General features: G+C 44.2%; 1 protein-coding gene across 11 annotated transcripts in view; it reads left to right on the forward strand.

Annotated features, from left to right (window-relative positions):
* The first annotated feature begins 385 nt into the window (after positions 1-385).
* DOT1L (DOT1 like histone lysine methyltransferase) overlaps positions 386-25277 on the forward strand; it is an 82255-nt gene continuing 57363 nt past the window's right edge. For 4 of the 11 annotated variants that reach the window (XR_011722757.1, XM_071727566.1, XM_071727567.1 and 1 more), the window contains exons 1-5: positions 387-783; positions 16756-16799; positions 19717-19791; positions 21949-22012; positions 23654-23882. Coding sequence is in view for 8 of the 11 variants with exons in the window: in XM_071727566.1 (XP_071583667.1) it covers positions 703-783; positions 16756-16799; positions 19717-19791; positions 21949-22012; positions 23654-23882 (493 nt within the window). In the remaining 3 variants the exon portion in view is untranslated. Of the gene's footprint in view, positions 784-3819; positions 3838-16755; positions 16800-19716; positions 19792-21948; positions 22013-23653; positions 23883-25277 lie in introns of those variants that run through there. The other 7 variants (XR_011722759.1, XR_011722761.1, XM_071727571.1 and 4 more) reach the window with 4 other exon arrangements.

A 25277-nucleotide genomic window follows, 5' to 3' on the forward strand; every position in this document is an offset into this window, starting at 1 on the left:
CAGCCCAGGGCATCTCGATGTTGCACACCCCAGGAAAGAGGGACAGGGCATGTTGCACCATTACGTGGGGTGCTCCAGCCTTGCATGGCAACCTGAGCACCCTGCGTGTGGCACTGCAGCCTTGGCCTGTGACCTGAGTGTGATTTGCCAGCCTTGCTCTGTCACACAGGGAGTGCCAGCCTTGCACGGCCACCTGAATGCTGCATGTGAGCTTTGCACCATCTCACGGGTGCTCCATCCCTGCACCCCCCCAATCCCTCTCCCCCCTTCGTCCCCCCCCCACTCCCACGCGGGGGCGGGGGCTCGCGCGGGGAGGGCAGCTGAGGACAGGGGGAGGGAGCGTGAGGCCGCGCCCGCCTCCGCCCCCCGCGTCTGGCGCGTCGGTCGGGCCCGGCCCGGCCCGGCCCCGGCGCCTCATTGTGCTTCGCCTCACGCCGGCCCAAGATGGCGGCGGCGCCGGAGAGCCCCGCGAGCCGCTAACGACAATAGAGGGAGGCGAGGGGAACGGGCGCCCCCGCCGGCACCGGCCCTCCCCTCCCCGCCTCTCCCGCCGCGCCGCACCCCCCCTCCCCCTCCTCTCCCCCGCCGCTGCCGCCGCACCTCGCACACGCCCCCCGGCCGGGCCCGGCCGCCACACCCCACCCCGGCCGGCCCCTCTAGCATGGTGCGGGGCCGCCGCCGCCTCCTCCTCCGGCTGCCGACATGGGCGAGAGGCTGGAGCTCCGGCTGAAGTCGCCCGTGGGAGCCGAGCCCGCCGTCTACCCCTGGCCGCTGCCCGTCTACGTGAGTATGGCCCCGGCCCGGCACCTGCCCCGTTCCCTGTCAGCGCCGCCCGCTCCCCGGGCCCGGCCACCCGCGGCGGCCCCGCTCAGCCCGGCGGGCCCCCGGCCCCAGCCCGCCTCCCCCGGCCCCTTCCCTTCGCCAGCCCGCCGTGGCTTCCTCCCCCCCATCCCTCCCGCCGAGCGCTTTCTGTCACTTGTTAATCAATCCCTTAACGCCTGCCCTTCCCGGCAGGAATTGGCGTTATTTATCCGGCGGCGCTTCCCGAGCGGGAGCGAACCCCCCCTCCCCGGGCGCGGGCCGGAGGGTGAGGGGCTGCCGGGCTCCCCAGCCCGGGGTGCTGCTGCTGCTGCTCTCCTGGAAGTCAAATCCCCAATTTCTTTTTATAATTGGTTGACTAAACTTAAGGGCGGGGAGGAGGAGGACTGGTTAATGAAAAGTTTTCGTGTTTTCCTGAGCTCGATTCGTGTAACCGGTTAATAACCGGCGCCGCTCCGAGCGGGTGAAATCGAGAGGGTTTTCTGACTGAGAAATATCGCTTAAATTATCGATGGCTTCGGGTGCTCGGGGGACCCACCAAAAAGCAGTCGCAGGAGTGGAAATAAACAGAGGAGAAGCGTTAATTGTGGGTAGAGGAAAAGGACTTTGCCCTGAGTACGTGCTGGTGGGGCTGGTGCTGCTGCCTACGTTTGCCTCAGATGAGTGCCCTTGTAGCTTCTCTTTTATTTAGTCTGAACAGAATTCAAGTCAGGTTTGTCAGTTGATGGCAGCCGTAATCCACATGCTTTCAAATAAAATGTCACTTGTCCCTGTTTAGTTACGTGAGCGGTGTTTTTTTCCCTAACTTGCCTGACTTTTTCCTGCCTCTCCCGAGCCCTGAGTGAGAGATGTGTGACCTTGATAACAGTGTCCATGTTCAAATTAGCCACACGAGAGGCGAAAGGCTTGGGAGGGCTTTTATTTTATTTTATTTTTTTAAAATGGTTATACGTAGGCTTTGTACCCCTTCTCCCCCCCTGTTTGTAGCACCTCTGAGAACAATCTGTAAAGGAAAAAATGTCTGTCTGTTTTGCTTGGCCTGGGTACTGTTGATTAATCCCTGCGTTTCAGGCTTTGCTGTTGTACGTGTGCTGCTTTGCGGGGAGAACATGCTGGGACGCACGGGCTGGGGCTGCTGATCTCGTTGCTGGCTTGGCAGTCGTGAGGCTCTTGTGTGTGAATGATTAGGAATATATCGGTTGTGGCAGGGGAGATGGCTGTGTGTCCCTCTCCCTCTTGGTGCTGTAGCGGTGCTTTCCAAAACAGCCTCCATTTAGACTGGCGTGTTGTTTTGATCCAGGCTGCTCCTGGAGCTGGAATCTCCAGCACACAGTGGTTAATGCAGCCTTTCCTGTTTGGGCAGCTCTGTCATTCCCGTCTGGGTGTTCGCGGGCGCGCGCGCTCTACTTAAAATTGTCAGAAACTGAAAGTATAAGGATGACCAGTTCAGTTCTCTACGTGCAGCCAAATATTAACTCGGGTGTCTTGGGCGGGCTGTGTTAAGTATAGGTTCAAGATTACATAGGTTAGGGATTAATTGGGAAGGAATTAATGCTTTAATGTATATTCACAAAACTTCTTACAGGCTTAAAAAAAATCCAAGCCCCACAATCTTCCCCTCCTACTCCTCCCCCCCTTGTCCCCTGGTTAAAATATATGTTTTATCGCTGTTTGCAGCAGAGGAAGTCAACATTTGGTTAATTTAGGGAAACTTGAGCAGCCGGTTCTGAAATGACAGAGTTCATAGGTGTTTTTTCCCCAGTTAATCACAAACGCAACGAGTGGGGGGTTGCTTATCCACATGCGCTCTCTGCGTGCGTTAAGAAACACCCCGGAACCCAAACAACCCTGTCATGAAACCAGCCCCTCTGCCTTGCAGGTTTTTCCACACTAGTGCAGGAGCAGCTGGTTGATCTGGAGCCAATCAATATTCTGTCCTGCAGTTTTGGGGAACAGATCACGCCGCATATTCCCGAAGCGTGCGCCTGCGTGGGCATGCGGGCACACACACAGACACACACACACACTGCTTGCAGCTCTGGCCTTCCCAGCAGCAGATGAACTCTGGAGCTTTAGAAATAAATCCTCCTCTTGGTACATGGCAGCATTTAGCCTGCTAACATTGTACTCTGCTGAACTGTCGACTTTTCTTCCCCTGGTTGGCTCAGCGTTGAGCTGGCAGCAGGGTCCCTGCACCGTTGTGGTTTTGGAGCTCGGCTGGGTTTGACGTAAGCAGAACATTTCTTAGTTTCACCACTCTTTCTGCTGCTTTGTTTCTAGGAAGCAAGGTGGGATACCTGGGGGGGGAAATGAAATAAATAATTCAAGTGGTTTTATTTAGCAGCGTTCTTGCTGCTTCCTGTTGTATGCTGTGAGATATATTTTCCTAAGAGAGCTGGTGAGAAAGGGGAGGGGAAGCTCACAGTGCTTGCTAATTATTTTTGGTGAGAGTGCCAGGAATGGCAGGGAATCATCTTTCCCAACATCAGAGGCTGAGTGGTGGGGTAGACCTGCTGCTTGATGAGCGCCACGGTGTGATGTAACCCTGCATTGAGTAACTTGGCTATTTTTGTGCTCTTACTACATCTTAAATTAGCAGTGTCAGTATTGCTGCGTAAAAGGCTAAGGGTCCATATTAATAGATGCCTGGATTAATAATGTGTCTGTTTGTCACAGGACTGCTGCTTATTTCATGTATAATAGGAGAAGCGGGGTCTCTTCAGACTGCTGAGTTTGCATAATAGCTCAGCTGACAAACTGGTGCTTGTTGGGATGCTAAAAGAGCCTGGGAGGGTGGTGTGAAACATGTATTTCCCTTCGAGTCTAATTAGGGCCGTGGGAGGAGAGAGCGTTGGTGTTGCAGATCCAGCCTCCCACTGGCTTCCACACAAAACTGAAAGTATGACTCCAGCCCCCGCCTTCTGCTTCTCTCAAAGGAAAGGCCACGGTTTCCTAATGAATCCATGGTGAGCAGTTCTGTCCCTAGCACACTGTGATGAGTAAGTTGAATAGTGCATGGTGAGTAATCTCTCCTCATGACTCACAAAATATTTTCTGATGTTGACCTCTGTTTTTATGAGTGCCCTGCTTAATCAGAGCTGAAGTGAGTTTATTCTTTTGTGTGCCATTTAACTCCTTGACTCCCACATACCTGACCCTTTTTTCGCTCATGTTAGGTTGTCAGAGGCCAGTGATAATGCATTAAAAAATATTTTTGATACTGTGAGAGATACAGGCCTGGATAAAGGAAGTGTGTTATGTGCCCAGATGGGTGAGTGAGCAGAGTTAATGGATCTAGGTGGTTTCAAATAATGCTGATAGGGGGTGGTGACATTTGAAGTCATAGTTCAAGTATTGATGTGCTCAACTTGGTACTTAATACTTGGGAGTTGCATCTGGTGAATACAAGGGGTGAAATGCCCTTGTAGTTCTAAGACTTGCAGATGTTTAGGTTTATTCCAGAGAATTATCCTTAAAATGGATTCATTCTGTTGTCTCTACTACTGTAGTCAAATCTTAATAGTTGTTAGGTTTGAATATGGAGATTTTTCACATTGTGATAAGTTCTGTGTGATCTGTGAGGCATCTGAGGTTGTACTTTGAACTCCCCTTGACAACAGTTCCTGCTTAAGGAGTCCCAGCCTATTTTGTGTGTGAAAGGTGTGTGTGTGGGCTTGGGTTGGGTTTTTTGGTTTTGGTTTTTTTGTTTTTTTTTTTAAATCTGGATCAGTTCCTCAATCTGGTCTGGTACAGTTCTGCGGATACATCACTGGCACCAGTGGAGGATTGCTTGCCTACAGAACTGAGCAACAGGAGACTCCAAGAGCTTCTTGGAGCTTCAGTAAGCTTTTTGAAGGTGATTATTGTCACCAAAACTGGTGTTTGCTGAGCTGCTGGAGGTTGTGAATGTGGAAAAGCCTGTTTTCTGGTAGCATGTACATCTAGAAGGGGACACCCTGGTTCATTTCTCTCCTCTCCCTTAGGTTTGCACTGAAGGGTTTGCAGTGCGATCAAAGGGTGGGAGGGGAGGCAGAGGCACAGCCAAGTGATGGGAGGGGACCTGGTGTTGATTCTGTGTGGCTGACACTGTTGTGGCACTGAGTCCTTCATCCGGAGGGCTGCCAATGACCCGCTGCCTGTCATGTTAAAGAGTGTGCAAGTCCTTTCAAGTTTCAGAATTAGACATCTGCCTGTCCTGCCTTGCTCTTTTCAGCTGGTAGACCTTCCCGTTGTTTGCCTGCTGAATGTCATTCCCCCAAAAGATAACTGCAAACCCCCTTGTCTGTCAGGTTTTTTGTGTGTCACATTCTCTCCCCTCCCTGTTTGACTTGTAGGGAGTAGGTAATCCTATAGTGATAGTGCTTGGGAACTCCACCTGCAGCCCAGGCCACTGCCAGGTGAGCACCTGTGGATCCCAGTAGGCTGACACTCTGGATATCTTTTACCAGTTTTGTTCCCATTTTCAACCTGGACATCTCAGAGCCTCTACTTTGTCCCAGGAGGGGACAGCCCTGGTTATGCCCTTGTGCAGTGAGATACCTCCCCCGTGAGCTGCTGAAGCTTAAAGCCTCCAAATTAGCAACTGTGATGATAAGTCTGGCTTGAATAATTCCTTCATTTGTCTTGTTCCTCCTCTTTGCTGCTGACTTTCCACTCAGCTGTAATGGCAAAAAATTGTTGTTGGCCAATTGAGTGTTGTCAGAACATCACCCCTGCAGCTGTTGGAGAGGTGTCTGTGTGTGTCTGTTCTGAGGAGCAATGGGATACCAGCCTGGTGACAATGACTTTGTACAGGTGGAAGGGGGCAGGGTGTGTGTGGGGCTTTTTCTTCCTTTCTTTTCCTCTCTCTACTGCTCAGTGATACAGCTGATGCCATTCTGTCACCAAAGGAATGTGCTGTGCACAAAAAGCTCAAGGCCAGGCAGTGATAATGAAAATCACAGCCCAGGCAGGAGTGTCACCTTTGAAATTAAAGATCAATGGGGGAGATTAATGAGAAACCTTATTTAAGAATTTAATGCTTTTTGTGTGTGTGTGTGTCACTCAGCTTTACAGGGAATAGTTTTTCTGGTGATTAACTTTGACTTCTCAGCCAGGCAGACAGGTGTAAGAGCAGTTGCTGAAGTTGAGTGCCATAGTATGGTAAAATCAGTTTGGGAATTCCCAATTTGGACCCGAATTGGTCCCGTTGGTGTTGCCCCTCACCTGCTGGGGCTGGCCCTGTGCCTCTGACCACGGCCCCTAAACAGCTCCAACCCTTCCTGACTCCATCCCCAGCAGGGTGAGCTGCAGGAAAACATCTTCCCGAGTTGGGTGCTCTTACCCTTGGATCCTTTGTGCTGGAGGTAGAAGGTGGGGATGCCAGGAGGGGACAGGGTCAGGCCCCCCCCTTTCAGCTGCCAGTCTCAGTTCTGGCAGCCCCCCTGCTCTGAAGCTGTGTGTGGGGCGGCTCCGTGAACCGGATCGCTGAAAATATCTGGGCTGGAAAAAAAATGTTCCAGTGTTTTCATAGCCGGCCCCCCCCTCCCCTCCGCCCTGCTCTGTAATCTGACTCATGCCGCCTTCCCAGGGCAGCCCGGATGGGTACAAAGGAGGGGGCGGCGATGGAGCTGCCTTTGCCAGGCAAAAAAACCTCCTCACCCCCCCTGAGTAATCGCCTAGAAATTCGGCTGCGGTGGTAGAAGTTTAGGGGATTTTCTCTGATTTCATCGATGCTGTTGGTGCAGCTTGTTGGGAAATGTTTGTAGGGATGACTAATTACTTAGAGAAACTTCTCTAGTGAAGAAAAGGTTTCAGCACATTTCCGATTTCTCAACACTCCTCTGCCCTCCCCAGCTGGAAAAAACCCCAAAACAACAAATGGGGAGTGATGAGAGCGAAGAGGGAAAAATTGGCAAATATTTGTCTGTCATTTCAAAAGCACTCGGGTTTCTCTGCCCAGCAGAGAAACAGAAGCAACTGACAGTTGGGTTGGTGGGGTTTTTTTCTGTCTTTTTTCTAACAAATGCCAAAGGGAACCCATCAATGTGGTGCTGGGAGGTGAGGTGACCTCACAAGGCGAGGAAGACCATAACCATGCAGCGTTTAATTGTGCAGCACGTGGTTAGTACAGAATAGCACTTTGCTGCTGGGCTTTCCCCTTTGAAGTAGAACTTGCCATGAGTGACAATTGGTACTTGTTCAGTTTTCAGACTGGCTTTTGTTCAGGGCACTGACCCGTTGTGTACAATATAAATCATGAGTTCAGTTAGCAGACACTTTTTTCCAACTTTTTCTGTATGAAAAGTAAAAGTTACTCTCTTGTATTTCATCTTAAGACCATGGTACTCTTTTATTTTTTTATATAACTGAATTATCTGAAAGGTAGTTGTTAAAAGACAGAGTAGCTGTTCAAGATTTTCAAGATTGCTTTTTTTTTTTTATTTTGTTTTTTTTTATTACGAGCAGATGAGTGAGGATTTATGACCAGAGTTCCAGCTCAAATTTATCTACCTAAAATTCACAATTGGACACAATATTGGAAGCTTCTACTGTGCCAAGGGAAATCCATGGCACCACCTGCAACTCCAACTCTTGTCCTTCATGGCAGCCTTAATATATATGGAGATGTTTATCTTTTCAAGTCTTGGATAAGTGACTGAGTTGTGTTTCTCCTGGGAATTTAGGCAAAATATCTTGCCTCTTGGTATGCAAGATTTATGGGAAATTTAATCACCCTTCTCCCCAGACGTCCATATGTCTACTTTTGTACTCTTCTTTCTTTTCCCCCTTTCATACTGCCTTGCTTTTTTCTTCTGCTTTGAGTTAACCTTTGACTGTCTGATTAAACCTTTTTACCCTAATGATCAGGATAAGGACCCGGGGCAGGGTGCTTTTTTTCCCCTTACAGTGTATTTATCACAAAATGATAATGAGAAAGTGTCTCACGAATACAAAATATTTTAATGTAATTTATTTTCTCCTTCCTAGCAGGATACACATAAGCAAGAGAAGTTCGTATTAGGAATTGTGAACACAGGGCATTTACTTCTGTGGTAAATATTAAACATAAGACAAAACCAGCCCTGAATAGGATCAGGAAATAACACTGAATATACAGTAATATTTGCCACATGCTGCTACAGATATAAAATTTAGTAGGTACTATTTTTAGAGCATAGGAAGAGGGTGAGTATATTTTACAGCAGGAAATGATGGGTTGGTAGATATAAACAGACTTATGAATAATAAAAAAAAAAGTTCTTGTCTGAGTATTTTGTTTTCTTTCATTTCATGAGTGAATGAGTTTCCTAAAAATCTGCACTGAAAGAACTTTTGGCTTAAAAGTAGATGTTAGATGAAAAATATAAGGGATCAGTGAAGATGGCTAAATGAAACACTAGAAACTGAAAAAACCAAAACACTACAGAAAGTTCTGATTAAGCTTATTAGTAAAAATTAATGGGTTTTAATTTTTTTTCTGAATTTGAGAAACTTTATGTTTTCTGTGTAGTGAGATTTCTGACTTTTTGGCACCAATTTGTCATTTACTTCTTAGAGCACAGCAATATTAATTGTGTTTGACATCATATACTTCTGAAATTCTAAAAAAGTTGAGCTCTTAAGGCTGCTTTTTCATTTCTCAGCTGTGTTTCTGTTGAGCTGGAGGCAATGCCCTTGAGTTTGTGGCTCTGTTGGTAAAAAAGTCCCTTGGTGCTGAGAGATCAGGGTGGGCTCTGACCCTTTGAGGATGGGACTGGAGCCTGTGTTGATCTCCCTTTGGTTTTGTCCCTGGTTGTTTTAAAACAGACAGTGGTTTGCAACATATGAAGAATACATTGTAATATTGTAGGGTCACTTAAAAGTCTCTGAAATGGAAGCTTTTAAAAATGTCAGGCACTTGAAGTTCACCTGGGCTGTTCAAAATCTGCCCTGGGGGTATTTGGTATCACTCCTCTGCAGCACAAGTTGAAATTATAAGGGGTAAACCATAATAACCATTTGTATTTTGTTTCTGTCGCTCACAAAACATCTTTCTTAAGGAACTTAAGTGGGCTTTAGTAAGAATACAAGGTTTTATTGCTGTTTTCTGTAGAACATTTATGTGTGTACAGCAGGAGCAGAATGTCTGAGCTGTCCAAGACTGAGTGTCTCTGTAGAATGTAAAGTGGTTGTTTCAGGTGGTATTTTCCTACCAGTGCCCTGCAGGATTGTTCCCTTTGGCTTGCCAGCTTTCTGGGCAGGAGCTGAGGATCAGCAAATGCTGACTGAGAGCTCGTCCCAGCACCCACCAGGGATGTGGGAGGACTGTGGGCTTGGTGAGAAAAAGATGGCAGCCACTTTCAGCAACAGCAATTTTGGGACTCAGTGTTCATTTCTGTGAGCAGTAACCCTTTGCTTAGGTTTTGTTTCTGGCAGGGTGGATGTATGTGGCTGTTTTCTGCTTCCTTCACCTCTCCCATTACTGCAGCGTGGGAGGATTATTTATTTATTAACACAGGCTGTGGTTGCACAAAAGTTTGAAACTGGTAGCTCATAGAATCTTAGAATGGTTTGGGGTTGAAGGGACCTTGAATATCATCAAGTTCCAATCCCCCTGCCATGGTCAAGGACACCTCCCACCAGCCCAGGGTGCTCCAAGCCCCATCCAACCTTCAACACTGCCAGGGATGGGGCAGCCACAGCTTCTGGGGCAACCTGGGCCAGGGGCTCAGCACCCTCATAGTGAAGAATTTTCTCCTAATGCCTGATCAAAGTCTCCCCTCTTCTACTTGTAAGTCATGGTCCCTTGTCCTATCACTACATGCCCTTGTGAAAAGTCCCTCCCCAGCTTTCTTGATGGCTGCCTTCAGGTACTGGAAAGCCCCTGTAAGATCTGCCCAGATCCTCCTTTTCTCCATGCTGAACAACCCCAACTGTCTCAGCCTGTCTTGATAGAAGAGCTGCTCCAGCCCTTTTTAAATTTTTCCCTCCTTTGTATTTTGATGTGGAAGTAGAAACAACTCTCACTATCTCTCTCCACTTGCTGCTGTGTTTCAGCAGCCCTCACCTAACAGTGTGTTCCTTCAGTGGGGTGGGGAACTGGCCTGGTTGAAAGGTAATAAAGCCAGAACCCCAGAAAGGTTTAAGTTTTAGCTCTAAGCCATTCCTGACTTCACTGCATGTGTGCACAGCACTGCTGGCCCAAAGCAAGGGGTGACTTCTGGGGAAGCAGTGGCAAGGCAGGTGGCTGCATTGGTTGAAACTGTTTGAAATGATGGTAGGGCTGCCTTTCCTATTGACAGGAACAAAAGCCCAGCAGTCTGCTCTGTCCCATAATAAGCACACACTGGACTCCTTCTCGTGAGGGCATGGTGCTGCTTCAGCTGCTGGAATCACTGCAGCATCCATGTGCTCCCTCCAGCTGTCACATGGAGGGAATGGTTTATAATTGCCTAAAATTTAATTGAAGGAGCAATAGGATATGCCAGTGCAAGGTGCCATTTTACCAGAGTAGTTGCATTCCCCTATGCATTCCATTACAAACATTTGGGATTTTTTTTTTAAATTAGTTTGTCTTTCTGCATAACAGAACTACTTGGGTTTCTGCAGACAAAGTCAGGAGGCCATCCTGCTGGAACTGTCCCCTGTGGGTGTTGCCTTAGACACTCCTGCAGAATGACTGGATGTTAATATATTTATACAGCCCCTCCTACCTGCTATCAGGGGAACCATTCCCTCTTGCATGTGTGCAGTGTCCGTAGCAACAGTCAGAATTGCTGTGTGGAAAGGCAAAATGGTTTTCTTGTTGGTTTAGGCAGCTGCAGTGAAAGGATGAGTCCCTGGTGCAACCTCATCCACAGCTCTTGCCTACAAATTCTGAGTCACCTGTGGTCATGCTTCCTGGGGTTACCTGGGACAGTTTGGATCTTCTTTTCTAATGCCTGTTCCCTTTGCTACCTTGGTAGTTTTAGTATATTTTGCACATTGGGTAAAACTTTTATTTTCTTTTAAAGTCCTTTATAGCCATAATGCCCTTCATGTTTTCCATTTGCTTTTGTGTGACAGTAAACTTACCAACCACTGAAACAGCATCAGACTTTTGTGTTCTCTTGCTGTGTGGGAGATGGATTTCAAAATGCAGTCTTGGTATCTCTTGGTTCCCTCTGCTTCTCTGAGGCTGGGAGGAAAGGAACAGACACAAGCTGTTCACTGCAGGAGATCTCTTTTTGTATGTACCTGTATATTTTTAATTTCCTTGGACTTTCTTGATGCTTCAAAGAAGACTTTTGGCCTTCTTCTCACCTGATAAGAAGACACAGGTTGTTGCTGTGGAAACTGAGTGACACCATCTTGATTTGGGGTAAAATCTGGTGATATTAAATGAAGTCAAGCCATACAATATGAAGGATTGCAAGGGGCAGATTTTCCCTTTTCCATACCCAAAGCCTAACTGGCGTTCAGCATGAGGAAATAGACATAAAATGCCCAGTGAGTGGAGGCCCTGGCAGGTCTGGGGAGCCTGAGAGCTTTCCTTTTGTTCAGCTGGCCTGCAGGCTGCTCTTTGCTGCTGCAGCAGCTGGAAGTACTTTGGTTTCAGGTTTTCACAGGCTCTTGTCAGCTATTGTTTGCAGGTGTATTGAATATGGACACGATCTGGACACAGAAGTTGTACTGGTGAATCTTTCTAGACAGGGTGTAAATTAAGTGAAACCCTGGGGGGGGGGAGGGAGGAGGAAGGCAAACTTCTGACAGGCTGAAGGCAGTGGTTCTGAGAGGGCATCTGTGTGCCATGCAGCCTGCTGGATGCTTTCCTGGTTCCTGTGGGGAAGCTGCAGCTGCAGCAGCTCACATTGCCTTGCTTGGTGTCTAGAGAAATGCTTATCATCCTCCACAGATGGAGGAAACCTAGGGGACATTAAAGAGGCACTTGTCCCACTAGTCTTCTGCAAGATTGATTGGCTTTTCCTAATCCATCTTTTTGATCTCTGCTAACCATCTTGTCTCCAGCTGTAATATCCTCTCCTTTGCCTTTATGGACCAGTGCCTGGGGAGAGAGAGCTGCCACTACAGGCAACCAAGCTGCTCTTTGAAACCAGAGGCTGCTGAGATTGACCTCGTTTGTTTTGCAAGCTAAACAGATCGTTTGCAGATCAGAATTTGGCAAATCAAAATGACTTCTGTTAAAACATGGGTGGAGTCAGTGCTTGGGAGCCAGTGTTACCTGGTTGAAGTGTTGAAAGTAGAATGGTATCTAAAGAGAATCATTAAAAGGTAGTGTTGCCATTGATTTTTTTTTTTTTTAAGAACTAATTTGTTTCATGGTTTGTTTTCTCTGAATTGGTTGGATTCATCTGGTGGGCAGTGAAAAGCTTGTAGGAGATCTCTTCCTTCTGCTTTGCAAATGCTTGTCCACAGTTTGCTTGCAGGCTGCTTTGGTCACCCAGCCTGGTTTTGGGGAGGAAGTGTGGATTTAGTGAGCCTGGTCCCACAGAGGTAAGAATTACTTCTGCTCAGGGACAGTTTACTCTTGGGCACTTGAACTATGCACAAAAATGTTCCTATCTTTGCAGAGCAGATAAGGGGTCCTAAAGTTCTCAGGTGCTCTGAGAGCTACTGATAGACAGCACATCATGAGCTGTTTGTTTTTGGGTTTGTTTTTTAATTTTTTTTCAAGACCTCATCCAGATTTTCAAACCATTTGTTGTCCCCTCAGGTTTGCAGGTTTGGGCTTTTTGCTGCCTTTGCTGTGCAGCACTGTGCAGACTGATCAGATCTCCCAGGGATAACTTTTGTGTGGTGTTTTTGGGTTTTTTTGCATGTCCGGAAATGAAGTTTAGGAAAATACAGCACTAACCCCCAAACCTCAGCAGGATAAGCATAAGAAAGACCTAAATATAAGAAGATGTGAATTTGGGAGGGCACTAGGGTGTTGTTCCTTGCTCCAGGCAATGAGGGCTGCCCAGCTTTATTGAACACGTTCTTTGTGTTTGTGGAAAAAAAGATAGAATGCTTAAATCTGTTGCTTTAGGGTAGAGATTCACTTTAGGGTACAAATTGTTGCACTGTGAGGTAACTGGTCCTGTACAAATACACCCAAGAGTTTAGTTTACAGGACTGGATTACAGAATTATATAAAAAAATACCATTAAGCTATCCTAAGGGATGTTAACTTGTAAAAATAATGTAGTGAAAACATCCACACCTGGTGGAAGAGTGTGTGGTGCTTTGTGTTCAGTGGGAATTGCAAGCCCCGAGAACAGCCAGGTTGTGTTGGGGCAAAAATGTAACAAATTGGTGTCTTCACTTTACCTTGATCTTGTGGAGTGTTCTGCAAAAATCCGATTCAGCTGCTTTTGTTAGAAATTGGGTGCTGCGTTGAACAAAGTTATATTTTGATGACTGGAAGGTCTGGTACTGCTCAGATGATGCAGTGGGATTGGGGTCCTGTAGTTTTCTTCTGTAGGTGGTACAGAAATAGCCATGATTACTGCTGAGGACTCTGGAGGTCTGGTCATAGTGGTGAGTTCCTTTAATTGAAGTTAAAAAAGAGGATGTGATTATAGAAAATTATAATGATTGCACAAAAATACATATTTGGAAAGACTTTTGGGGCACTGTTTTACTTGGCCTTCAAAGCTGTGTGTAGGGCTTCTCTTAACTGCAAGATACAAAATGTCTTTTGTATAAAGAGGACTGGCTGACTCCAGCAGAAAAATTGGGTGGAAAACTTGGGGAAGAGGTGAAGGGAAAGATTCAACTCTTAAACTTTGTTCCATGGCCTATTCCCCATGTCCTAGAGGGTGAAACTGCTCATGCAGCTTGGTGTGGTGTAAGCAGGAGTCGTGCATGCTGGTGTTGCTTCTGGCACTAGTGAACTAAAAGTAATAGCAGTGGGTGTGTTTCTGGCTTAAAACTCTTTAACTCCAGTGATTAGAGTTGTAGTAACATGTGGATGGAGCAATCTGTTGTAAGAATCAGAACTGTGAAGCTGTTCAGTCCTGCTGGCTGAAACTGTTCTCTGCTGTTTTCCATAGGAAATTGGATTCTCGTAAAGTGAATTTTTTCAAAAGTTACTTCTTTTTTTGTTTCCAATGACACATCTTGGCAAGAACCATTGAATTTTCTCTGGGAGCTCACGTTTCAGTTTTATATTGGATGTCTAGGTTGAAAATAAGAACCCTTTATTATGAAGTTCAGCTGGAGAGAATTTGCAATAACTACGCTTTAATGTGTGTTTAGGTCTGTGTGTTGTTTTGCTTTTGTTTTGCTTTATTTTTTGTAACTGGAATAGCTTGGGGTCTTCTCACTAATTACTACAGATTGCAACTTTTTACTTTAAATACTTCGTGCACAGCCCATGTTAAAGAGATAAGGTCTTGTCTCGGGAAAGATCTTCCATTTATGGAGCCCAGATGATTCTGAGGGCCCCTCAAACTCCAGAAATACCAGATCATTGCAGGAGTACAGCCAGGCCCAGGAGCAGCACGTAGTGTGCTTCACATCAGTGTGTAGGGGAGGAGGAAGGGAGGACAGCTTGGAGCAGAGCTGGAGGATGGATGGAGCTGCTCTTGGTGACACAGAGCACGGTGGCATCACTGCACCCAGAACAGACCCACTTGAGGCTCTTCCAAAAGGCTTCTGCAGAGTGGATGTGATGATTGATGGGCAGTCTGCTGGGAGGAGGTTCTTCACCAGATATTTCACTGACCAAGCATTGTGAGTGCAGATGCAGCGGAAAGCTGTGCTCTCAGGGGTGTCTCTTTGCCAAAGTACAACAGGACCTGCTGGGATCATGTGCCTGCAGGAGAGGTGTAGCTGTGTGCTGGTCACTGCAGCCTGAAAAAAGTTAAAATCCCCCCCCCAAGACTAAAAAAAACATACAAAAATAAATGACTGAATTTGAGATGCTTCAGGCCATCTTCAGCTGGATTTACAGTTGGTTGAGCCAGGTGTGAGGTTTGACAGGTTGATTGCAGCAGAGCTCTGAGTCCCTCCTGAGCTTTCTGTGTTCAGCCACTGAGTCTGTGAAAGGATCCTGGTAAAAGCTGCTCCACTGAGCTCCATGGTGTGTCTGGCCAAACCCAGAGCATCTGCTTGGAAGGAAGATGGGCAGAAGCTGGTGCTGGTTAGAGCCTGTGGTTTTGGTGAGGTTTCTGTTCAACTTGCCTTCTGAGTTGTTGGAGACTCTATCAGCGTCATAAACAATTGCATGAACACAGCTGGGAGACTGGTGCTGCTTAATATTCATATTAAATCTTACAACCCAGTGTAGAAATGGGACTAACTCTAAGTGGGACTAACTTTCCTTTAGATTTTCTCCCCTCTTCTTTCCTTCTTCCATTTTCCATGACCTTCTCCACTTTGAAGAAGCATTAGGAGATCACCTCTCATTTTGTTCAAGCTCCCAAGATCTTATGCAAGTCTTGCAAACAAAGTGTGTTAGTTATAAAGTACAGTAAACTTGGGAAGTGTTTCAACATGAGAAGCTTAGCAGCAGTAAAGGAAGGACCCTTCTGGCTGGATTTTCCATATGGTTATGTTGCTAAAACCACTCACTCAAATTGGATGATCTATAGTTGCAGATGTGCATTGTAATTTAATTTTTTTTAAGTTTATTTTTCATTTTTTAAACCCAGACAAAGCAATCTGTTAATTTAGCAGTTTTTAGAGGGGTGTTTTCATTCAGACCTGGAGGACACATGTTTTTCCCCTGTGTTCTGCTAGCACTGAAACTGTCCAAAGCCATCAATGAAGAATATTAACAGCTTCAGAGGAAACTGTTATGCCAGAATAAGCATGAATTCACTTTTCCGGTATAATGTGCTTATGTTGATAAAGCACATTCTTACTACAGATGAACACAGTTTACTGGAAGAGCTTGATCAGCCCAAGGGCTTTTTACTATGATTATTCTGTGTGTAGCAAAAGGTAAAAACTGGTAGGGTATGGTTAAGGTTGAGCTGACTTTCTTGGGTTATTTTTATGCCATTTTCTATAGAATTTCCCTCAGTAACTCTATAGAAGTGACATTGCTGTAGCAGAAGACAAGGGAAATTATTTGAGAGAGAGAGAGAGTGAACATTTACTCTTCTAACTCTGGAATGTCCTTAGATGCTGGATTCCTAATTAAAAGGTCAAAGCCACTTCAAGAAATAAATGTCCAAGGATAACTTCAACTTTGGGCAGATGGACACTGGTAACTAAGGCTTCACAAGATGGACACAACAGTATATATTGGAACTTTGCTAAAATAGTTTTTTGGGGTTTTTTCATCATAGTACATACACATGCAGCTCCAAGGGCTTTATTAGCAGGAATCTGGAATGGCTTCTCTTGCTCCTGCATAGCCTCTCAAATTAAAGTCAACAAGCATCTGTGCCTCACAGCCCAGTGTGTACTTGTCATGCTGAAATTTTCATCTGCTTTGTGCATGTGTGTTTTGTTTTTCAGTTCATGAAAAGATCTGCATATTCAGGCCTTTTTTTTTTTTTTTAGGTATTTTTTTTCTCCACTGATAGCCACTCCTACTGCTTATTTGATGCTTTATTTTAGAAAGCTACTCACTGTGCTAGAATCTTGCTGCCCATATGGAGATGTGAGCACGTACCAGATGCTGGGTCGATGAAATCAGCTGTTCATTGTGGAACTTGCAGTCAAGTGCCTACTGCATACCAATAATTCTCAAGGGTATCAGCTACACAATTCCTGATTTCAGGAAATGACAAAGAAAGTAGAATTGACAGCTCCTTCATGTAAATCTTCTGCTAGTCCACAGAAACTTGAAAAATGCATCTTCTTAAGCCTCATTTTTTTTTTGAGATAGCTCATTTTGATGGATTTAATGGCCTGGGTGGTAATCAAAGTCTCCTTCCTTACTCTGGTTGCTATTCTTAAAAAGATTGTGATTCTAGTAATTTTCTGACAAACAGCACATCTGACGTCTCTCTGAAAACATCTCTTTTCTTTTTCTTTCAGGACAAACACCATGATGCTGCTCATGAAATTATTGAGACAATTCGGTAAGTGTTCAGTGCAGACCTGGTTAGAACTCTCCTGTCTGCATCCCAGTGAATGGATGTCTTGAGACAAAATAGAAAGGGAGGGCAGTGGTTATAATTATAATTTAACAGCTCTAAATTATTTTCTATGCTGAACTTACATTGTTGCAATATAAATCTCCCTGTCAAAAACGCTTTGTTTCAACTTGCCTTATTCTGTTCTCTTTTGAACAGAATAGGAAATGAGCAGGGATATTCAGCTCTTGGGCTTAATGGTCTGTAGTCAATCTTTAGTAAAGCAAGGTTAAGAAAACATCATTGGCATGATGTGTTGCATTCTGGGCTTGCATACCCTCTTCCCCACCCTCTTCTTTTCCCCTTGTGCTGTGATATTGCATTATTTGGGAATGATGGCCCTGTTTGCATTCCTCTTAGTTCTATTGCTGGAGTTGGACCAATGTGGGGAAAATAGGAGGATAAAGGTGAAAGACAAATAGCAAGGGGAGGAGGTCTGAGCATTTCCCAACAGAGGCAGTGGTTAAGACATGGCTTGCTGTTCTTTCAGCAGGATTAGGTGACTTGCTGTAGTACAAATCTTGTTAAATGTTGACACACACTCCCCAAACACCTGAGGCATGTTAATGTGTTATCCACATTACATTGTTTAAAAGCTGTTCTCATTAACTGTTTTAGGCCCTTAGCATGCAGGCTTCCCTTGTCTGAGGGCTGTATCTCCAGTGGGTTTTAGTGGCTGGATGGTGGAGATACTGGTGTGGTACAATGCACAGTGTTTTCTTGGCACAGCCACCTGAGCTTGAAATGTGCTCAGTCACATGAAGCCCAGGAACAGGTAGTGAGCCTTGTTTGCTGCCACCATGAGTGTGAGAGCCAAGTGCTGGCATGGTAGTGTTAATAATATCACTTATATACATGAAATCATAGCACTTTTCATGGTCTGTGGTGGGGAATGATGTGTAGTGGAGCTACAGCTGAGAATTTCTCCCCTAAAGAAGTATCTTTTCCTCACTAGAAAACCTTGATACAAGATGTACTGCCACTGCTAATTCCAGCTCACTTGTACTGGTTCTGCACCTTGGGAACTTGTGGCACCATTTGTCAGTACAATTATAAAAAAGAACTTTTCTGAAGGGATTTAGAATCATAGAATTGTCAGGGTTGGAAGGGACCTTTAAGCTCATCCAGTTCCAACCCCCCTGCCATGGGCAGGACACCTCCCACCAGCTCAGGTTGCTCAGAGCCCCATCCAGCCTGGCCATAAAAACTTCCAGGGATGGATGGGGCTTCCACCACCTCTCTGGGCAACCTGTGCCAGTGTCTCACCACCCTCATGGGGAAGAACTTCTTCCTAACATCTCATCTAAATCTCCCTCCTCTAGTTTGAATCCATTCCCCCATGTCCTGTCACTCCCTGACATCCCAAAAAGTCCCTCCCCAGCTTTCTTGTAGCCCCTTCAGACATTGGAAGGCTCCAATGAGGTCTCCTCAGAGCCTTCTCCTCTCCAGACTGAAGAAGCCCAACTCTGTCAGTGTTTTCACAGCAGAGGTGTTCCAGCCCTCTGAGCATCCTCCTGGCCCTTCTCTGGACACCCTCCAGCATTTAAACAGATGTGGTGCTGAAATTCATTTGCCAGGCATTGGTACTGGTGCTTTCTGTGCTGTGCTAGCTGAAAGCAGGGGAAAAATTCTGTTAGAAGCAGCTGGGTCAAAGTAATTTTTGACAACTGTGTTTAAAATGTGATTGCAGTGAGTACAATGTGCTCCAAGGCTTTCATTCTGCCTTTGCCTGCCTTGTGCAAAGGGACTGTAATGTGGTTATGAAAGTGGTGGTTAAAAGAATGCAGAGAAGTGTTTATCTCTTCCAGCCAGTGGTAGACAGCTGCTGACTTCCCATTTTCCTGAGCCAGGACAAAAATGTTGGAGATATCGGAGTCCTGACATTTTTAGGGAGATAATAATAATAATAATAATAGTCAGAAGAGAGTCAGCCATAGATGTAAAGTTCTGGTTTTTTCATTTATAATATATTTATTTGATAAGGGTGAATCAGAACTGCTGGATCTCCCGTCACCATTTTAAAAGTGATGCATGCATCAGGGTACATGAAGAAAAAACTCTGGTGTTCCTATTGGAATGCATCTTATGGCATGCTCTGAGGGTTTGTGGTGCATGGGGCTTTCCTATTTTTGGAGGAAAGTGTACAAAGCTTCTGTGGCTTTTAAGTTGTCTTTGAAAGGACTTAATCCTCCTACATTCCAAGACAGAAGATCTCTTCTGTGAGATGTCCTTGTCAGATGATCTGCAAGGGGGTGTGTACTTTCCCTTTCTAATGACCAGCATGTAAAAGGGATCTTTCATCAAATAATTCTTAAAATCTCTTTTGGGTTGGGCCATGTTAGGTGTAAGAGCAGTTTAGAGCTCTACATACAGGAGAATATCCCTGCAGTGCATTGTCAGTGGCATTGTTCTAGAGTGCTGTAGGAAAAGTCTTCACATTCAGCTTTGTCAAAGCTTGTTAGAGTATCAGAATTCTTTTGAAATACTGCATTCTGCATTTACATTTTCTGTTAGATTAGCATCAGCCATTTGCTGTATGGCTTCAGTATTTTCAGATGTGTTGACTACATCTATCACCTCATTTTGAAGTTGTGCCATTTCAAGAGCTTTATACCTCTGCCAATGGCTACGGGCTCCTCTGCTGTTTATTCAATACAAATGTGAACTATTGCAGCTTTCCAATTAACATGGTTTGATGTCTGGCTTATTCCTAAAAATATTGTGATTTTTTTTTTTTTTTTTTTTCAGGTCTGCTGCAGTATTCTGACTTAACATAGAGCAATGCCAGTCTAGAACTGAGGCAGACTGCTTTATTACACTTGATTGGAGATGCTTTTACTCATTATTTCTTCTCTTGTTCCAGGTGGGTCTGTGAAGAAATTCCAGATCTCAAGCTTGCTATGGAAAACTATGTTTTAATAGACTATGATACAAAAAGGTGAGAAGAATGTTTTTTTGCCATCAGGAGGTCAGGCCAGCATGGTTTCTAGTGGACCAGTTTGTAACTGGTTGTTCGTAGACACCATGAACTGAAGTTTTCTGTTAGAACTGGCTTCAGATGCTGCAGAGTTATTTTGGTAGGAAATGTGTAACAGAAATATTGGCAAAGGCTGTTGGATTAAGGACATAATTGGAAACTCCACACAGCAGAAAGTTGAGCTCTGGTGTGTGTTGGAATTACTCACTCCCAAACAATGATTGGTATCTGCGCCGTTGGACTGCGGCCAGCCTTGGGAATCTGAATGGCACAGAGGATTCTACTTCTGTAGTAACTAAGAATTCCTGTTTGGAAAGTGGGATGCCAGGGCTGCCTGTCAGCCTCCTGGCTTCTGCATGTTGTGACTGTGGGAGCTTAACCTTTCCCATCCTTCCACTGGGTGGGATTTAGTACAAGTGGGATCTGTTTGGGTGGAGGCTAAATTAAAAGGCAAACTACTCCTGCTGCTCTGCTGGGCAGTTAGGAGTAATTTTAAGATGGTTGTGGTTACATGTGAATACCTATTCCACAAACAGCTTAAAATGAGTGTGTGACATTAACCTTGGGGCTGGGAGAAAGCAGATTCTGACCTGCAGTTACCTGGAGAGGGGTCTGAGGTTCTGTGTATGGCCTTAGCTATGCTAAGACTGGAAAAAGACACAGCCCTTAAGCTGCACTTCACAAAACCCTCCTGAATTGCTTTTATGGGAAAGACAGAATTTGTTCAAGTCCACAGCATGACTTAACTTTTAGAATGAGGCTTACAGATGAAACTGCATTGGTCTTATTAATCACTTGATGTTGTCCTGAGCACCAGATACTTGTATCACTGTCCCCTTTCTTCCTCCCCTCTTGTTTCATTGCAAGACTTGTTAGTCCCCCTCTTCCTCATGAAAAAGTCAAAGGGAGAAATCAGGGTCAAGCATCCCTTGTCATCAAATCTTTTAATTTGGATTTGTGGCTTACCCAAAGGGCTGCAGTGCTGTAACTCCTGTAGTTAGGGCATCCTTGCTGATCATGTTTATCTGGGTAGCATCAGTGTGGTCAGCAGCAATATTGAATGAAAGAGAAACCCACCAGCTCTCAGAAGTCACACTCTGCTTGCCTTTCTGCAGTTTTCCAAGAAAAACCTCTCATTTTGGTCATGGTTTTTATCTTTTTACTTCCTTTGAAGAAATTAATCAGAAATATTGCTCGTAGCAGGTAGGCTGACACATGGGTGTGAGTGGAAAGCAGCAGATTACAGAAATGCATTCCAGCCTTTTGCTTTGTCTTGCTGTGAATCAAATGTGGGCAGCTGAAAGCTTGAAGTCAGCAGTGCTCCTTGGAGAGCTCTCCCAGCCAGTGCAGTGGTAGTGAGGATCACAAGGGACTGAAGAGCCACTCCCTGCTGATGTCCCCTGGTCCTCCCACCTCCTTCCTGATTTGTGGGTGGCTGTGATTTAATGATTTTACTCCTGAAACTCCTTGGATTGTTTTTTTTTTATTTTCCTGTTGCTTTGTCTGATTACTTAGGGGATGATGTTCCCAGTAATATGTTTTCTTCCCTGGCCTGAGATGAATTTGTTTAATCCTCTCAGCTTCTGTCATTAAGGCATCTGCCTGAGTTGACTGTAATCCCAACCAAGCCATGAAGTAATCAGTACTGGTGAAATTTTATATCATTTCCTGGATCCGTCTGTATTTTCAGTCCCAGAGTTAATTTCTACAAAAGTAGCTGCTTGTCATGGGACAGATTATCATGGAGAGATGATGGAAGAAAGCAGAAAAACTTACAGAATCTCTTCATTTTCTGTGCAGCTGAGAATATGGAAAAGGAGCAATGGACTGTGAGAAAACACAATTTCTAATAAGTCATGCTTTGAGTTCAGTCTTCTTTCCATTAATTAAAGAAACTTGGATAATTTGTCACATATTGCTGGTTACCTGGGGAATTTTTTTAAAAGGAAAATACAAAGTCCTAAAGTTGTGTCTGTAAGTAAGTGTTCTTCAAGAAACAAACCCTAACTAGCCACCTACTCACAGTATGGATGAGGATAAAAACCAGGTTTTACCTTTAAACCTGCCTTTTAGGGCATTTTGGTTTTAACTGACCCTGCATTCTTTCTCCCTACACAGCTTTGAAAGCATGCAGAGGCTTTGTGACAAGTACAACCGAGCCATTGATAGCATTCATCAGTTGGTATGTGTTTAACTTTGTTTATCTGGCTGGTTTCAATTCACACAGAGTGAATAATATCCAGAAAGGGGGGGACTGGATTATCTGTGTTGATTTTTAGCTGCATCTCCAGTATTCAGCTCTCCCATCCTTTTGGGGAGTTACTGGTCTGATATTAAACCTTATTTTCTTGATCACACCTGGGTAATCAAGGAGTTATTTGTATTGGAGGAATATTCTTATAGAAAGAAAAGAAACAAATAATTCCCCAAAATGGCAAATTTGTAAGCTATTGCTCTTTAGTGTGCAATTCTGGTACCACTGGCACTTTGGAATAGCTGAGTTATCTGTGTAGGATTTCTGTTTAGTGTGTAGATGTTTCACAGGGATTTATCATCTAGATTTACATTTGCATGGGGAAATCTGTGGCTTATGGGTACTTAAATAATCCATATGAACTCTCCTGTATGTTGTGGAAGTGATCCATGGCTTAGGAATTTCCTTGCTTGCCACTCAGTTCAGCTGCTCTGTTCTGTGGGATCACTCTGGCAAAACTAAAATGTAAGCAAGCTTTTTTCAGACCAATTTAACAAGCTTTTTGGTTTGGGTTTTTTTTTTTACCCTGTAAAACATTGAATTGGAGGAAGCAAAACAGAAAAAATGAATTAATGTTACTATTCTGTTTAATTTGGAAAGTATAGGTGGATTTTTTTCTCTGCTTGTGGGAATTATTTGAAGCGTGCAGTTTTATGGCAACAAGACTTTTTTCCAGGCTTTGCTTTGCTTTGTGGGTTTACAAATCTCTGAAAATTGTTCTTGTTTGGATTCAGGTGTCTTGTGTACACTGGTTAACGTGTATGGTCACATATGTTGGTTAACAGCTAAAAATTTTAAGATGTTCAGCATTTGGAATTGCTGCCTGAAGTGGCAAATCTGATTGGATTTGTTTTCTTCTTGCTATCTAAATCCCAAACAGGAATATTTAGGAGGGATCCCGGAGTTAGCCCTTTTTGTTTGTTTCTCCTTATCACAGGGAGAGGTAAACAATTTAAAAACTTTTATGTTTAGGACATTTTTTTTATCTGAAGAAAAAAGGAAGTTTGATTTCCATCTCTTTCCTGCCACTCCCTGTTTGAGTACATATGATCCCTCCCATCCCAGAGTTTCTGAAAGAGAAGGGAACTACTCTTCTGTTGACATTACAGTCAACATGAGTTCACTGGTGAGCACTAAGTACAAAATGAGTTAAACTTTTACCCCTACTCCAATGATATTCCTTATGAAACTTTACATTGCATACTGATTTTTACATTTCTTTAATTTCCGCCATCCGTGTAATTTTCTTTCATTTTAATTTCTTTAATTTTCTCACTGCCCATTTTCAGCAGGCAGATTTGAAATTACCCCCAAGCTGTGGGGATGCAAAGTATTGAGCAATTAGTGTTGTGTGATTTTTTTTTTTTTTTTTTTTTTTTTTTTATTTTTAATTTTTTTTGTATCATTCACTGGTTTTAACTTTACAGAGCCCCTGCAGAGCAGCTTGTGAGAGAGGGGATGGGAGGGGGGGTTCTCTCCTGTCTACACTGTGCCAGTGCAGCCTTCTCCTGGTGAGGTTTCCTTGTCCTGATGTTGGGGTCATGTCTCTTTCCTGCTTTTTTCCTTTAGTGGAAGGGAACCACCCAACCGATGAAGCTGAACACCCGTCCCTCCAACGGGCTCCTCCGGCACATCCTGCAGCAAGTGTACAACCACTCAGTGACTGACCCAGAGAAACTCAACAACTATGAGCCCTTTTCCCCAGAGGTTTATGGAGAAACTTCCTTTGACTTAGTAGCCCAAATGATAGATGAAATTAAAATGACAGAGGACGATTTGTTTGTTGACCTGGGCAGTGGTAAGTGAGCAATAACTTCTTTTCTTTTCCTCTTTTATGAATAATGGAATTCATGATTGGAAAGTGAACTGGGACTAAGGATTGTATTACAGGATAAGCACCTTTTCTAGATAATCCCCAATGATGTTCCTGCTTTTTATGACAAGATTAAATAGACCAAATGGATGGCCCAGACTGCTAGTGAAATGTTGGTCTACAAATGCAATAAACCCTTGTTACAAAGAGCTCTTGGTTTCTGTTGCTATTGGTCCATACACTTAGAAAGAAGAAACAATATTAAAAATGATGATTGAAAGACCACAATAGCAGTTCCATTTCTAAGGATTCATCTCATTTCAGAGGATTCAGTTTATGCCCTTCATGTCTGAGAATGGGATTTCTTGGCCCTTCCCATGCCAGTGTGAAATCTGAAAATTAAGAAGTTTTTTTTCTCTAACATACTCTTCAGTGTGTCAAAAAACCCTTTATAGCTCACTTCCACAGCTGCCTTGTGAGACCCCACAAAATCTAGCTTACAATCTTACAACAGCATCTCTTGAACAGATCAGAGTTTTAGAAGGAAATAGATTTTTCCAGTTGGTAAAGAAACCAGATATGACTCAAACATGTGTGGAAGAGATGTACTGAGTAGGAAGATGGTGTTCCTTTTGTTCCTAAAATCTGTTTCAGAGCAGGAAAGGAATAGAAAGAATTTCCCCTTTTACTGGATGGGTTGTAAAGTTGTAAATAAAGTATGTTTTGATTTTACTGCTGGCATGATTATGGGACTTCTGCGGAAAAATACATTTGGTTATGAAAAAACAAATATATTTTAAATACTGCCATTCCCCCTGAAAATGTAATGCTTCTCCAGTCACGGATCTTTAGTGAATTTTTTCTTTTTTTTCTTAACCCCATGGTTCCTCTCTCAGTGGGACTTATGTCTGAAATTTCCTGTTTCAGTGACTTATGGTCAGATGAGACATTTAGAAAAGCATCAGATCAGGCAAACTGTTTTCCATCTGGAAGGAAAAAATTGCCATAGATCCTCGCAATTGTTTGTTCAGGAAGGTTAAAGGAGATCATATCTGAAGTCCTGTAGTGCTGGTGATTATTTAACAAGCTCAAATGTAAGATAACTTTACCTGCTATCATCAGAAATAAAATCAGGTATTTATTGCTAACCTCCCCACTCATATGTTGGAGATAGACCAACTGTATAAAAATTCCCAGTCTAAAAAGCCTGTATGAATGATTTAGATTCAGAAGCTTTTGCCTTTTAATGTTTGGAGCATTGAAACAATTAAAACCAGAACACAGTTGTTGAGTTTGCACTGAAGGAGTGAACTTTTTTTGTAAATTGTAATCCATGCAGTATTGAGTGCAGTGTAAGTGAAATCACTGTCAGGGCAGATT

Source organism: Heliangelus exortis, chromosome 28, assembly GCF_036169615.1.
Source record: "Heliangelus exortis chromosome 28, bHelExo1.hap1, whole genome shotgun sequence".
Classification (NCBI taxonomy): Eukaryota; Metazoa; Chordata; class Aves; order Apodiformes; family Trochilidae; genus Heliangelus; species Heliangelus exortis.